Here is a 14758-nt window from a genome sequence, read left to right on the forward strand (position 1 = left end):
CTTTCCCAGGAGCTGCAGCCGGGGCCGCCCTGGCACACCGAGGGTCCCGGGGGCGGCCAGGGCGGGGACAGCGACAGCCCGGGGACAAAGGACCGTGTGGTCCTTCCGACAGCTGGGACAAGGGACCCTGGTGGATCCTTCCAGACAGCCCGGGGACAAAGGGACCCTGGTGGGTCCTTCCGACAGCCTGGGGACAAAGGGACCGTGGTGGCTCTTGGGGTGACACTGGAGCTGTCCCCAGGCAGGGATGGTCCCACCCCCCCAGCAAGGACACAGCCACCACAATTCCTTGGGGGTCTTTATTGTGTCCCCACTCTCCTCTAGTGCAACCAACCAAAGTGCAAGTGATGTCCCCAAGGGCTGGGGACACGTCCCCGAGGGTTGGGGACACATCCCTGAGGGTTGGGGACACATCCCCGAGGGCTGGGGACATGTCCCCACTGCAGGCCCCGAGCCACAGGGCTGGGGGATGAGGAAGGAACAAAAAATGGGGCAAAATCCCGAATCCAGAGGTTTTTGTGTGCCAAACACCCACACGTGCACACACACACACGCACACTGCACACGCACACGTGTCACACGCGTGTCCAAAACGTCCGTGGGAGGCCCGGGCGAGGTCACACGTCCTCCTGAGGTGGCCTCGGGTCACAGAGTCGGGAGCGGCTCCTCCCCGAAGCCGCTGCTGTCCGAGCGCCCGTGGAGCATCGAGCCTGCGGGGACAGGGGGGGACATGAGGGGACATGGGGGGGACACGGTGGGGACAGGGCAGGGACACAATGGGGACACAGTGGGGACACGGGGGGGACATGGAGGGGACAGGGCAGGGATAGGGCGGGGACACTGGGGGACATGGCAGGGACACGATGGGGACACGGTGGGGACACGCTGGCACCGGGCAGCCCATGCCCCCCAGGAGGGTGGGGAAGACCCCAACTCACTCCTGATAAAGGGATGGGGGGACCGGGTGGCTCCCTCGGGATCATCATCATCATCATCCTCATCATCATCGTCATCCTCGTCATCACCGTCATCCTCCTCCTCCTCGCTCAGCACCTGCGGGGGTGGCTGCGGGGCTCAGCTGTCACCGCTGCCGTGACAAAGGTGACAGTGGCCCCTCCTCGTGTCCCCACGCGTGACCCGCCAAGGCCTGTGCGTGCCGTGCTCGCGGGGGGGGGGGAGGTGACCCCGCTGCCCCCCCGGCCCCCCCCGGGCCCGGCTCCGCCCCGGCTCTGAATCATTTAAACCTTAAAAGCCTGAGAGGCTCCGGGGACATTTCCCGCTCCAGCTCCTTCCCCGCGCCGGCCGGGGGGGCCTGCCTCCTCCCACCATCCTCATCCTCATCCTCATCCTCATCCTCCTCCTCATCCTCCTCTTCCTCACCTCCTCCAGCTCGAAGGACTCGGCCGCTCCTCCTGGCTGGGGGGGCTCGGGGACCCTCCCAGCGCGGTGTCCCCCGGCCTTCGCGGTGTCCCCCGGGTGGCACCGAGAGCCGAGGCCGGGCTGGCCCGGGGGTCGCAGCCCCGGGGGTCTCTGGGCAGTGACCGCCACCCTGCAGGACACGGTGACATCGCCCCGAGGGTCCCCTGTGTCCCCTCCATGCCCCCAGAGCCCCCGGCCGTGGGGACAGCAGCGCTCGGGGTGTCCCCAAGCTGTCCCCGCACGGGGCGGCCTCGGGGACACCGTGTCCGTGTCACCGTCCCCCGGGCAGCCCTCGGGGGTCCCGCCCGCGCCGGGGGTCGCCCCTCGGGGGGTGTCACCGCTGTGTCCCCTCCCCGTGTAGAGGCACAGCGAGGACACCGCGCGCTTCAGGCGCCTCCCGGGGCTGTCGGGGATGTCGCGACAGGGCCGGGCGGGGGCGATGCGCTGCAGGGGGGTCCGCGACACGTGGGAGTAGAGGCAGAAGAAGGCTTCGGCGGTGGCGGCCAGGGCCTGGAACTGCTGGAAACGACCTGGGGGCGACATCGGGGGCTCAGGGGGCGACATCGGGGGTCAGGGGGCTCGGAGGGCAAAGGGGGAGGTACTGGGAGGGTCCCCACAGCTCCCCCCTGGGGAAACTGAGGCACCGCAGCGATTTCCCACCTCGATAGGAGCAGCTGGTGCACAGCTCGGGGGGCTCGGGGGGATCCCCAATTCCTGCCCGAGGAAACTGAGGCACGGCAGCCATTTCCCACTGCTGATAGCAGCAGCTGGCGCACAGCTCAAGGGGTTCGAGGTGATCCCCAATTCCCGCCCGGGGAAACTGAGGCACGCGAGCATCTCCCACCCCCTTCCAAGGGCCGCTGGCAGGGACATTGGGGACATTGGGGACATTGGGGACAGCGTGTCACGCACTGGCCAGCTGCAGGCACGGATCCTCCAGCTGCAGGCGCCGCGCCTGGGCCCGCAGGAAGAGCCCGAGGTCGATGCCGCTGGCGCGGGACGGGCCCGAGAAGAAGCGGGGGGGGACCCGCGACGCCGCCCCCGGCTCGCTGCCCACGAAGCCCAGGGCGAGCAGGATCTCCTCGGCGTCCGACTGCGAGTGCCACCAGGCCAGCACCGCGGCCACGCTGCGGGAGAGGGGACAGCGACAGCGCCGCCTCAGCCCCGCCAGGGGACACCGGGGGGACAGCGATCCCCCACAAGAGGGACACCGGGGTGGCACCGATTCCCCGAGTGGCGACACCGGGGTGGCATCGATCCCCCAAGAGCCCCGACCCTACCTGGAGCTGCTGGGGACACCGGAGGGGACACCGGAGAGGACACCGGAGGGGACACTGGAGGCCGGGCTGTCACCAGGGCTCAGGTGCCGGTCCTGCAGAGCCCTGTGCGGGAAGGGGACACTGGAGGGGACACTGGAGGGGACACTGGAGGGGACACTGGAGGGGACACGGGGTCTGCACTCGTTTTTGGGTCTCCTCAGCACATCCCCAACCACAGGGACCCCAGACCCCCGTGAGACCCCCAAGGCGGTGCTGGGGGAAGGTGCCACCACCCCACAGCCCTGGGGACATCGCGGTGTGGCCACACATCACTGTCCCACCCCCGCCATGTGCAGCTCCAAGCCAGAGCCTCGCCCCCTCCCCAAATACCCAGGGTGGGAGTTGTGACCCCCAGTGACCCCCAGTGACCCCCTGGTGTCCCCCCTCACCCGCAGTCCTGCAGCCACGTCCGGACCCTGCAGCAGAGACGTCCTGGGGGGACACAGAGCAGTGAGGGGACACAGGGAGGGGACACAGGGAGGGGACACAGGGAGGGGACACAAAGGCCATGAGGGGACCCACCCCGAGATCCCCCCGCCCCCCTGGCTGACCCTGACCTTCCAGGACATCGCGGTCCGGCTCTGCTGGCTCCCAGGGGACAGCGGCCTCCTCCGGCTCCTCTTCTTCCTCCTCCTCCTCCTCCTCCTCCTCCTCCTGGTCCCGCTCGCCCTCGGGGCTGCGGCAGCCCCGGCTGTGCCGGGCCCACGCGCGGCGCCTCTGCCACGAGCAGGGCCCGAGCACCGAGGGTCCCTCCATGGCCGGGGGTGTCCCTGGGGGGCGGGAGGGATGTGAGGGACCGGGGGTGAGGGGGGAGACACCGGGGGTTCCACGGGCAGGGGCAGGGTGGGCTCGGAGCATTCAAGGGTGGGCTTGGGGCATTCCAGGGTGGGCTTGGGGCAGTGGGTGGGCAACTCCCCAAATCCCAAATTCCCAAATCCCCAATCCCAAATCCCCAAATTCTCAATCCCCAAATCCCCAATCCCCCAGTATCCCAGACCCCTAAGCACTGACAGGCTCCGGGGGTGGGCGGGCAACTCTCCCCTCATTTCCAAATCCCCAATCCCCAAATCCCCCAATCCCAGACCCCTCACACTGACCAGCTCCAGGGGTGGGTGGGCAGCTCTCCCCATCCCAAATCCCCAAATCTCCAATCCCCAAATCCCCAATCCCCCAGTATCCCAGACCCCTCACACTGACCGGCTCCGGGGGTGGGTGGGCAGCTCTCCCCCCGTTTCCAAATCCCCAATCCCCAAATCCCCCAATCCCAGACCCCTCACACTGACCAGCTCCAGGGGTGGGTGGGCAGCTCTCCCCATCCCAAATACCCAAATCCCAAATCCCCAATCCCAAATCCCCAATATCCCAAACCCCTCAGCACTGACCCTTTCCAGGGGTGGGTGGGCAGCTCTCCCCCATCCCAAATCCCAAATCCCAAATCCCCAAATCCCAAATCCCCAAACCCAGAATCCCCAAACGCCCAATATCCCAAACCCCTCAGCACTGACCCTTTCCAGGGGTGGGTGGGCAGCTCTCCCCCATCCCAAATCCCCAAATCCCCAATCCCCAAATCCCCAAATATCCCAAACCCCTCAGCACTGACCCTTTTCGGGGGTGCATGGGCAGCTCCCTGTGCCCCTCCCAAACCCTAAATCCCAAATCCCAAACCCCAAATCCCCCAATCCCAGCCCCCTCAGCACTGACCCTTTCCAGGGGTGCGTGGGCAGCTCCCTGTGCCCCTCCAGGCCCCGTGGGCAGCCGCCGCCTCCTCCTGCCCCCCCCGCGCCCCGCCCGGCCCCCATCCGTCGTCAGCGCAGCGGGAGGAAACTCATCGGCTTGGAAGAGGAAATTAAAAAAAAAAAATCAGCAGCCCAGATCTCAAACGTCGCCCCACATCCGCCAGCGCCGCGGGAAAAGCTCCTGAGGGCAGCCCGGGCACCCCCTGGCACCACCCGAGGGGTCCCTGGCCCTCCCAAGGGGTCTCTGGTGTTCCCAAAGTGTCCCTGATTGTCCCAAGGTGTCCCTGATTGTCCCAAGGTGTCCCCAACCTTCTCAAAGTGTCCCCAACCCTCCCAAGATGTCCCACATCTTCCCAAAGAGTCCCTGATTGTCTCAAGGTGTCCCCAACCTTCCCAAAGGGTCCCTGATCTTCCCAAAGCGTCCCTGATCTTCCCAAAGGGTCCCCAACCCTCCCAAGGTGTCCCCAACCTTCCTAAAGGGTCCCTGATTGTCCCAAGGTGTCCCCAACCCTCCCGAAGGGTTCCTGATTGTCCCAAGGTGTCCCCAACCCTCCCAAAGGGTCCCTGATCTTCCTGAAGGGTCCCAAACCTTCCCAAAGGATCCCCAACCCTCCCAAGATATCCCCAATATTCCCAAAGAGTCCCTGATTGTCTCAAGGTGTCCCCAACTTTCCCAAAGGGTCATAAATTTTCCCAAATGGTCCTCAACCTTCCTTTAGGGTCCCCGACCTTCCCAAGATGTCCCCAATATTCCCAAAAGGTCCCTCATTGTCCCAAAGGGTCCCCAAGCTTCCCAAGGGAAGGGGGTGATGGTGAAGCCACCCTGGGTTTGGGGGGTGACAAGGAGGGGCTCTCCCTGGCAGTTGTTTTCCAAGGGGGGCAGCACAGGGTGACAGGGACACCCCCAGAGGGGGGACAGCACAGGGTGACAGGGACACCCCCAGCGTGGGGACAGCACAGGGTGACAGGGACACCCCCAGCGTGGGGACAGCACAGGGTGACAGGGACACCCCCAGAGGGGGGACAGCACTCACCTCACGGCCACTGAGGCGCCAGCCCTGGCCCCTCTTCCATTCCAACGGGTCCCCAAGGAGCTGGAATTGCCAGGAGCTGGAATCTCAACAAGCTGGGATCTCCAGGAGCTGGAATTCCCTGGAGCTGAAATTCCCAGGAGTTGGAATTCCTAGGATTTGGGGACCCCAAGAGTTGGATCCCCCAGAATCTAGAATCTCCAGGAACTGGAATCCTCAGGATTTGGAATCCCCAGGATCAGGAATCCCCAGGATCTGGAATCCCCAGGCTCTAGAATTCCCAGGATCTGGAATTCCCAGGATCAGGAATTCCCCGGATCTGGAATTCCCAGAATTTGGAATCCCCAGGATCTGGAATCTCCAGAATCTGGAATCCCCAGGATCTGGAATCCCCAGGCTCTGGAAACCCCAGGATTTGGAATCCCCAGGATCAGGAATCCCAAGGATTTGGAATCCCCAGGATCAGGAATTCCCAGGATCTGGAATCCCCAGGATTTGGAAACCCCAGGATTTGGAATCCCCAAGATCTGGAATCCCCAGGATCAGGAATCTCCAGGATCTGGAATCCCCAGGATCAGGAATCTCCAGGATCTGGAATCCCCAGAATCTGGAATTCCCAGGCTCAGGAATCCCCAGCACCCGCACACCCCAGTACCTCTGTCGGTCCCCAGGGCCGTGTCCCCGAGGCTCGGGTGCCACCCGTGACAGTGACGGTGACAGTGACGGTGACCCGAGCGCTGCCCCAGCCGCGATCCCGATCCCGATCCCGTCAAAAAAGGCAAAGCAGCTCCAGCAGCTCCGGGCCGGCAGCGCCGCGCCCGCGCCTCGGGATATTTTTAGCCCGGGAGTGTTTAAAGTGGATAAAGCCCCGAATTAAGCGATCCTTCAGCCCGGGCCGGGGAACGGGGGGAGGAACCGGGGAGGGGACGGGAACATCCCTGGGGAGAACGGGAATAACCCTGGAGAGAACGGGAATAACCCTGGAGAGAACGGGAATAACCCTGGGAGAACAGGAATAACCCTGGGAGAACAGGAATAACCCCGGGGAGGACGGGAATAACCCCGGGGTGGGGACGGGAATATTCCTGGGAAGGATGGGAAGAGCTCCGGGAGGATGAAAAGAAGCCTGGAAGGACAGCAATGCCTCTGGGAAGGATGGGAATATTTCTGGGGAGAATGGGAATAGCCCTGGAAGGATGGACAGATGGCCCAGGAAGGACAGACATGTCCCCAGGACGGACAGACACATCCTGGGGAAGGATGGACAGATGCCCCAGGAAGGACAGACACCACCCTGGACAGATCCCTCCGGCCTCGCCCCTCACCAGCCCCTGGGAGCGGGAGAACGGCCCCGTCCTGTCCCCGCTGTCACATCCCACACACGGCTGGCCCCAAGAATGTCCCCAAGAATGTCCCAAGGGGATCCCAAGGATGCCCCCAAGGATGTCCCTAAAGGTGCCCCAATGATGTCCCAAAGGATGCCCCCAGGGATGTCCCGAGGGTGTCCCGAGGGTGTCCCAATGGTGTCCCAAGGGTGTCCCCAAGGCTGTCACCCAAGCACGGCCGAGGGACCCGCGGTGCCACCAGGGCGTGGCCATTGGCAGCCGCGGGGGGGTCCCGGTTCAGCACAACCCCCCCGGTACCCCCTCACCCCATTCCCGTTCCCTCAGGGGGGCTGAGGGGGGGTCCTGGGGGTCTCTCCCACCCAAAATTCCCCATGAGCCCCCGGATGGGGCTGGGGGCGTCACGCCGGACTTTGTGGGGGGGGTTCATCTGCCTCCCCCCTCCCCAAACCAGCATCACCTTTATCGGACCCCCGGCACCCGGGGGATGCCATCGCTGCCCCGGTGCCCCCCCGGGACCCCCGGTGCTGGCGGGGGGGGGCACGGCAGGGCTCGGGCGGCCCCCCCGGTCGCCCCCCCCGCCTGACCTACTTAGCGGATTCCTGCCGGCGGATCCCGGCAGCCGCCCGGGCTCCGGCTCCATGAATAAGTGATGGGACACGCGCTCAGGGCTGCGCCGGGGGGGCGCCGGGCCCGAAACACCCCCGGACCCGAACTCACAACCCCCCCCGGTCCCGAAACCCCCAGGAACCGAACCCGGAACCCCCCTGCCCCGAAACCCCCAGGAACCGAACCCCCCTGCCCCGAACCCCCCCAGCCCCGAACTCACAACCCCCCAGCCCCACAACCCCCCCGGCCCCACAACCCCCCAGCCTCATGCCCCGAAAGCCCTGGGGGTGTCACTTGGGGGGGAGGACATGAGGCTGTGGGGACACAGCACCCCCAGGACAGAGGACTGGGGACACCCCAAGCCCACCCTGTGCCCCCGTCCCAGTCCTAAATTGGCCTTTTAGGGGTTTTTTCGGGGTGTCCGGGCTCTGCTGGGACAGTCCCAAAGCGCTGGCCTTGTCCCCGTGTCCTGGTGCTGGGACAGGGATCCTGTCCTTGTCCCATGTCCCTCCCACAGTCTGTGTGTCTGTCCCAGGGCCTGTCTGTCCGTCCTCATGCACCCATGTCTGTCCCAGTGTCCCCGAGTCTGTCCTTGTGTTTGTTTGTCTGTCCCTGCGCCCCAGGGTCCATCTGTGTGTCTGCCACCTCGTCCCTGAGTCTGTCCCTGTGTCTGTCCCCATGTCCCTGTATCTGTCCCTGTGTCTGTCTGTCCCCGTGTCCCTATGTCTGTCCATGTGTCCCTGTGTCTCCCCCTGTGTCCCTGTGTCTGTCCCTGTGTCTGTCCCCATGTCTGTCTGTGCATCCCTGTGCCTGTCCCCGTGTCCCTGTGTCTGTCCCACTCTCCTGACTCTGTCCGTGTGTCCCTCCTCATGTCCCTCTGTCTCTCCTCATGTCCATGTGTCTGTCCCTGTGTCTGTCCCTGTGTCTGTCCCTGTGTCCCTGTGTCTGTCCCTGTGCCTGTCTCCCCGTGTCTCTGCGTCTGTCCGTGTGTCCTATGTCTGTCCCTATGTCTGTCCCCGTGTCCCACCCTCTATCCCCGTGTCCCACGCTCTGTCCCGTTGTCCATCCCCGTGTCCCGCGCGAGGGGCCCGGGGCGAGGCGTGGCCTCCTCGGGGCGTGGCCGGGGCGTGGCCGGGGCGGGGCTGGGGCGGGGCCGCTCGGAGCCGCCGGAGCCGCCGGAGCCGCCGCGCCCGCGATGGAGCCCAACAGCCCCCGCAAGATCCAGTTCACGGTCCCGCTGCTGGAGCCGCACCTGGACCCGGAGGCGGCCGAGCAGGTGCGGGGACACCGCGGGGACACCGCGGGGACACCGGGGGGACACCGGGGGGACACCGGGGGGAGCAGGGGGGAGCCGGGGAGGCCGCGGGGCCGCGCAGAGCAGCGAGCCGGGGGGGCTCCGAGGGGCTCCGGGGGGCTCCGGGAGGCTCCGGGGGTCACGGCCCGGCCGGGGGTGGCATCGCCAGGCCGGGGGTGACGCGGGGACAGCGGCGACACGAGGGAGCGGCCCCCGGGGCCGGGGCCACCCGCCGCTGTCCCCGGAGCCCCGCGGGGCCGTGGGGCGGGGGGGACGGTGCCAGGGCCATGTGCCCGCTCTGCGCGACGCCACCGGGACCCCCCGGGACCCCCGGGCGCTGCTCCGGTCAGAGTCGGTCCCAGCACGGCCCCGAGCTCGGGGTGACCCCGCGGGGACACGGCCGGGGACCCCCGGGCACCCCCAGCCCCTCCTGCCACCTCCCCGGGGGTCAGAGAGGACCCCTCGGCCCCACATCGCCCGCGGGGAGTTGAAGGGGGTGAGGAGAAGAGGGGGGGTCCCTGCCGTGTCCCCCCAGCCGGGGGTCCTGGGGGTGGGGTCCAGGAGCCCCCCGGTGCCAATGGAGAGGGGGCGATGTCACCGAATGTGCCCATGTGGGGGCACCACCCGGCTCGGGGGCAGCAGCGTGGGGTCCCCAGGAGCGAGGGGGAGAGTTGGGGGTCCCCAGAACGGAGGGGAAGAGTTTGGGGGTCCCCAGGAGGGAAAGGGAGAGCGGGGAGGGGGCACGAGCCCCCCAGCACCCATCAAGGGGCACCCCCAGTGCCGTCCCCATCCCCTCGGGCACTGCCCAGCCCCGGGTACCCCCTGCCCTGCCCTGCCTCAGTTTCCCCTCCCGGGGGTCTCACCCGGCGCCTCTCAGGGGTGGGTGGGGGTGACCCCGGCCCCGTGCGGTGGCAGCAGGTGACACCAACGATGTCCCCTCCCTGCTCCTCTTTCTGGGGTGCCCCTCGCAGTGAGGGGGGCTCGGCTGTGCCACCCTCTCCGGGTGTCACCACGGTGTCCCCTTGTCCTGCGGGGTCGTCCCCGAATCCGCCCAACCCCACCCTCCCCAAGGACCTTGTGCCCCCCGTGTCCCCCCCCCCAGGTCCGGCAGCCCCTGACCCCCCTCCCAGCCGAGCCCCCCGTGTTCCCCTCTTGTTCTCCCCCCTGTTTCCCCCCATTTTCCCCCTTATTTGCCCCCCTGTTTGCCCCCTGTTTGCCACCCTGGATGCCCCCCGTTTTCCCCTTATTTGCCCCCTTATTTGCCCCCCTGTTTGCCCCCTGTTTGCCCCCTGTTTGCCCCCTGTTTTCCCCCCTATTTGCCCCTTATTTGCCCCCCTGGCTGCCAGGCCCAGCCCAGGCCTTTGTCCTGCCCCTCTGCCCGTGTCCCCAAGTCCCCCCGAGGCCTCGAGGACCATCCCGGGGGGGTTTTGCCCGGCCGTGCCGATTCGAGCCGAGCCGATCCGATCCGGGCCGGGCCCCTCCCGGTACCACCCTGTGCCCGCTCCCGGTGCCCGCTCCGGGTGCCCGCTCCTGCTTCCCGGTGCCCTCTCCCGGTATCGGCCCCGTCCCGGCCGCCCCCGGATCCGCCGCGCTCCTTAATCGATGCTGGAGATTGATCTAAAAATAGCGGCGGGAGGGAGCGGGGATGGAGGGATGGAGGAGGGATGGGGGATGGAGGAGGAGGAGGAGGAGGGAGGAAGCGGAGGGGGGGGTAGGACCAGCGCATCCCCGCCCCGGGATCCCCCCGGAATGAGGGCGGGGGGCTCAGCCGGGGGTCCCGGCCCCACCCGGGTCACCTTGAGCAGGTGCCACCGCTGTCCCCTCCCCATCCCCGCCCCGGGGGTCGCACGGGGGGGGCTCGGCCTCGCCCCGCACCGTCGGGAGGCTCCGGAGGGGCTGCGGTGTCCCGGGGGGGGTCGCGGCTTCTCGGGGTCCCTCCCGGAGCTGCGGGGGCTGGGGGAGACCCCAAACCCGCCCAGCCCCATCGCGGGGGGCTGAGGGGATCCCGATCCCGAATTGGGGGGGTCGGCGGCGATTCCCGGTTCCCGTTAATCCCGGTTCACATCCAGCCGCGTTTCCATGGCAACGGGGCCGGCACGGGAGGATGCGCTGGGGCCGGGGGGGCAGGGGCCGGGAGGGGCGGGGGGGGGCTCCCGGCCGCTCGCCCGCCTCATTAGCATCTCATCAGCATCTCATTAGGCAGCCCGCCTCATTAGGGAATCCTCGCTGGGAAACCCGCGTGTGGGAGGCGCTCAGTTACTGGGTCAGCGGGGAAAGGGGGCGCGGGGTCAGCCTGTCCCCATTGTCACCACCGCTGTCCCCACTGTCACCACTGCCGTCCCCATTGTCCCCACTGTCCCCACGGCCCCGCTGTCCCCACCGCGGCCACCAAAGGGCAGCGGCCGTGCGGCCGGAGCGGCTCCAGGTGACCTTGGGCAAGGGCAGGGCCGCACAGGAAGGGCAGGGCCCGCCCGGTGTCCCCGTGTCTGTCCCCGTGTCTGTCCCCGTGTCTGTCCCCACGTCTGTCCCCGTGTCTGTCCCCACGCGCTTCCCGCCGCCGGGTATAATTAGCTCCGTGATGGAAAAGCCACGTGTGTGTCCGTGTGTCCGTCCAGCTCCTGTCCCCACGGGGCCGCCACCGCCCTGGGCACGGTGACACGGCGGGCACAGGGCCACCACTGCCCTGGGGACAGTGACATGGTGGGCACAGGGCCAACACCGCCCTGGGCACAGTGACACGGCGGGCACAGGGCCACCACTGCCCTGGGGACAGTGACATGGTGGGCACAGGGCCACCACTGCCCTGGGGACAGTGCATGGTGGGCACAGGCCACCACCGCCCTAGCACGGTGCACGGGGGCACAGCCTGGGACAGTGACATGGTGGGCTCAAGGCCAGTGGGGCCTGGCTGGGGGTCCCAGTTCCCTGTCTGGTAGTCCCAGTTCTGTGTCTGGGGGTCCCAGTTCCAGTCTGGGGGTCCCAGTTCCATCTCTGGGGGTCCCAATTCCCTGTCCGGGGGTCCCAGTTCCATGTCCGGGGGTCCCACTTTGCTCTTGTGTCCCCCCAGATCCGGAGGCGCCGCCCGACCCCGGCCAACCTTGTCCTGAGCAGTGACCAATCGTCCCCAGGTGGGTCCCAGCGGTGTCCCCGCGTCCCCCCCGGCCCCAGCCCAAACAGGGACCCCCCCAAACTGCTCAGGGATCCCCTAATGACACTCAGGGACTCCAAATATGCTCAGGGACCACAGACTCAAACCCAAATAGTTCAGGACACCCCAACATGCTCAGGGACCCCTAATGCCTCGGACCCTAATGACTCAGGGACCCCTTCGCCTTCTCAGGACCCCTCAAAAATGCTCAGTGACCCCCACATGATGCTCAGCCCCCTCCCCACATTCCAGGACCACCCCCAATGTCAGGAACCCCACTCATGGGGAGTGGGACCCCAATCTCTGTGACAATGGGGGGGGGTGGGGGCGATGGCACTGTCCCCATGACACCCCCAGGGGACAGAGACCCCCAGAGGGGCTGGATGGACATTGGGGGGTGCAGGATGGGCCCCCCCACCCTCATTGACGTCAGGGGGTGCAGGATGAGCCCCCCCACCCCTCATTGACCTCCTGCCCCCCCCAGAGATCGACGAGGACCGGCTGCCCAACCCCCTGCTGAAGGTAGGTGGCGCTGCCCGGGGGGGCTGTGGGGACCCCCAGGGGACCCCCCAAAGTGGGGAGAGCCCCCCTGAGCCGCCCTCTTGTCCCCCCCCCCCAGTCCGGCCTGGCCATGTCCCCCCGGCAGAGGAAGAAAGTGTCCCGCAGCACCCCCACCATGAAAGGTATAGGGGGACAATGGGGGGGACATGGGGGGGACACAGGGGGACATGGGGGACATGGGGGACATGGGGGGGACATGAGAGGGGCACAGGGGGGACACAGGAGGACATGAGGGGACACAGGTGGGGACACAAGGGGGGCACAGGGTGGACACGAGAGGACACGGGGGACAGGTGGGGCTAGGGGCACAAGGGCACCCCCCAGCACCGTGGTTTATGGGTGGCTGGGTGTCCCCACCCCACGCTGGCCTCAGACCCGGCCACCACGAGGCCACCACGAGGCCACGCGGGCGGTGTCGCCGGGAGGGTGGGGACGGTCACCAGGGCCCCCCCCGCGCCCCCCCAGCGCCGCTCCCTGCCCGGCAGAGCTGCAGATGATGGTGGAGCATCACCTGTGCAAGCAGGCGCAGGGCGGCGACGACGACGACGAGGTGGCGGCCACCGCCCGCTGTCACCGCGGCGGCGACACCGAGCCAGAGCACCGGCACAGCCCCGGCCCGGCCCCACCCGGCCACCGTGAGTGGGGGGCACTGGGGGCACGGGGGGGCACTGGGGGCAGGCTGGGGGCACGGGCACCGAGTGGCTCTAAGGTCACCCCTGTGCTGTGACACCCACAGGGACCCCCGGGGATGGGACCCCCCAAGCGGGGACACCCCGGGCCGGGACCCCCCAGGCTGGGACCCCCCAGGCCGGGACCCCTCGGGCCGGGACCCCCGGGGCCGTGCGGCGCAGCCGGGCTGAGGACGGGACCCATATAGAGCCTGGGGACAGCGCGGGCAGCGGCCACTAGGTACGGCCTGGGGACACTGGGGACACACTGGGGACAATGGGGGCGTTGAGGGCTGTGGGGGACTCTGGGGACATTATGGGTACTGGAGGCATTGGGGGCATTGGGGGACATGGGGGCACTGGGGACACTTGAGGGACACATGGGGACATTGAGGGCATTGGGGGCATTTGGGACATTGGGGGTGCTGGGGGTGCTGGGTGGGGACACTGGCGGGGGCACTGGGGGTGCTGGGGACACTGGGGACACTGGGCTGGGGCACTGGGGACACTGGGGACACTGGACTGAGACACTGGAGGGGCACTGGGACATGGTACTGTGGACACTGGGATGTCACTGGGATGTCACTGGGATGGCACTGGGATGGCACTGGGGCAGTGCCAGGGTCAAGGTGGCCCTGCTGGCACAGTGACAGGGGTGTCCCCTCCCCTGTGCCCAGCGCTGTCCCTGTCCCTTGTCCCCAGGTGTGGCCGCCGGACGCCAGCGCAGATTTTTTTTATTCCGTTTTCTAAGATTTTGGGGCCGCCCAGAATTCTTTTGGGATTTTTTTATTTATTTTATTTTATTTAATTTTATTTAATTCCCACGGGCAGGTCCCCTCCCCCTGGGGACCTCAGGGCAGGTGACACGTGCCACACACCCCCCCTCCACCCCGCACTGCCACCCTTGGGTGACACCGGGGACACTGAGTGACACCCTGCGTGCCCCCCCCATCACTGCCACCCCCGGGGGTCCCCAGGGCAGGTGACATTGGGGACACTGAGCAGACCCCCCCCACAATCACTGCCACCCTTGGGCCCCTCCCGCACCTGTGCACACCTGGGGGGCACACCTGGGCACGGGGAGGGGACACGGGAGGGGACAGGGACACTCGCGTGCACACGGACACGGGTGGGAGGGGGGACAGGGACACGGGGGGGGGGGTGCAGGGACCCCCCCCCAGCCGGAATTAAAGGGATCCTTTCCCCCCCCGCCTCCTGCTTGGGCCGCGCCGGGGGGATGGGAGGGACCCCCTTTTGGGTGAGGGGGGGTCCGAACGAATTTTTGGGGCTGGGGGGGTCCAAAAACCCCTTTGAGTGCTGGGGTGAAGGTCGGGACCCCTATTTTGGGTGCTTGGGGGGGTCAGGACCCCCTTTTAGGGGTTGAGGGGGCTCCAAGACCCCCCCAGAGGTGTTGGGAGGACCCCAGACCCAGTTTGGATGCTGGGGTGGGGTCTGGACCCCATTTTGGGTACTGGGTGGGGGGGATTCCAGGACCCCCTTTTGGATACTGGGGGGACCCCAGACCCAGTTTGGGGTGCTGGGGTGGGGTCAGGACCCCATTTTGGATACTGGGGGGGGCTCCAGGACCCCCCTTGGAGTCACCCCCCTCCCCAAATTTTGCCCTCTCCCC

General features: G+C 67.3%; 2 protein-coding genes across 6 annotated transcripts; one reads left to right on the forward strand and one right to left on the reverse strand.

The window, feature by feature from the left end:
• Positions 1-295: 295 nt before the first annotated feature.
• TESPA1 (thymocyte expressed, positive selection associated 1) lies at positions 296-7587 on the reverse strand. Of its 4 annotated transcripts, XM_064734965.1 has the most exons (10): positions 6161-7587; positions 5509-5632; positions 4440-4570; positions 3296-3508; positions 3128-3170; positions 2700-2801; positions 2332-2546; positions 1381-1949; positions 939-1053; positions 296-710 (listed from the first exon to the last, which is right to left on the reverse strand). In XM_064734965.1, exons 4-10 carry the CDS (start codon positions 3492-3494, stop codon positions 646-648), a joined length of 1308 nt encoding a protein of 435 aa, XP_064591035.1. In that variant the 5' UTR covers positions 3495-3508; positions 4440-4570; positions 5509-5632; positions 6161-7587; the 3' UTR covers positions 296-645. The 4 variants fall into 4 exon arrangements, with proteins under 4 accessions (XP_064591035.1, XP_064591034.1, XP_064591036.1 ...); XM_064734964.1 differs by lacking the exon at positions 6161-7587 and having other exon boundaries at positions 5509-5845; XM_064734966.1 differs by lacking the exons at positions 4440-4570; positions 6161-7587 and having other exon boundaries at positions 5509-5845.
• A 1028-nt stretch (positions 7588-8615) lies between these two features.
• PPP1R1A (protein phosphatase 1 regulatory inhibitor subunit 1A) lies at positions 8616-13898 on the forward strand. 2 transcript variants are annotated; one of them, XM_064734978.1, is made up of 7 exons: positions 8616-8733; positions 11819-11879; positions 12384-12421; positions 12519-12582; positions 12946-13095; positions 13197-13369; positions 13831-13898. In XM_064734978.1, the coding sequence occupies exons 1-6, from the start codon at positions 8653-8655 to the stop codon at positions 13367-13369; spliced, it is 567 nt and encodes a 188-aa protein (XP_064591048.1). In that variant the 5' UTR covers positions 8616-8652; the 3' UTR covers positions 13831-13898. The 2 variants fall into 2 exon arrangements, with proteins under 2 accessions (XP_064591048.1, XP_064591049.1); XM_064734979.1 differs by having other exon boundaries at positions 12984-13095.
• Positions 13899-14758: the final 860 nt, after the last annotated feature.

This window comes from Zonotrichia leucophrys, chromosome 29 (genome assembly GCF_028769735.1).
Source record: "Zonotrichia leucophrys gambelii isolate GWCS_2022_RI chromosome 29, RI_Zleu_2.0, whole genome shotgun sequence".
NCBI classification, from domain to species: Eukaryota; Metazoa; Chordata; class Aves; order Passeriformes; family Passerellidae; genus Zonotrichia; species Zonotrichia leucophrys.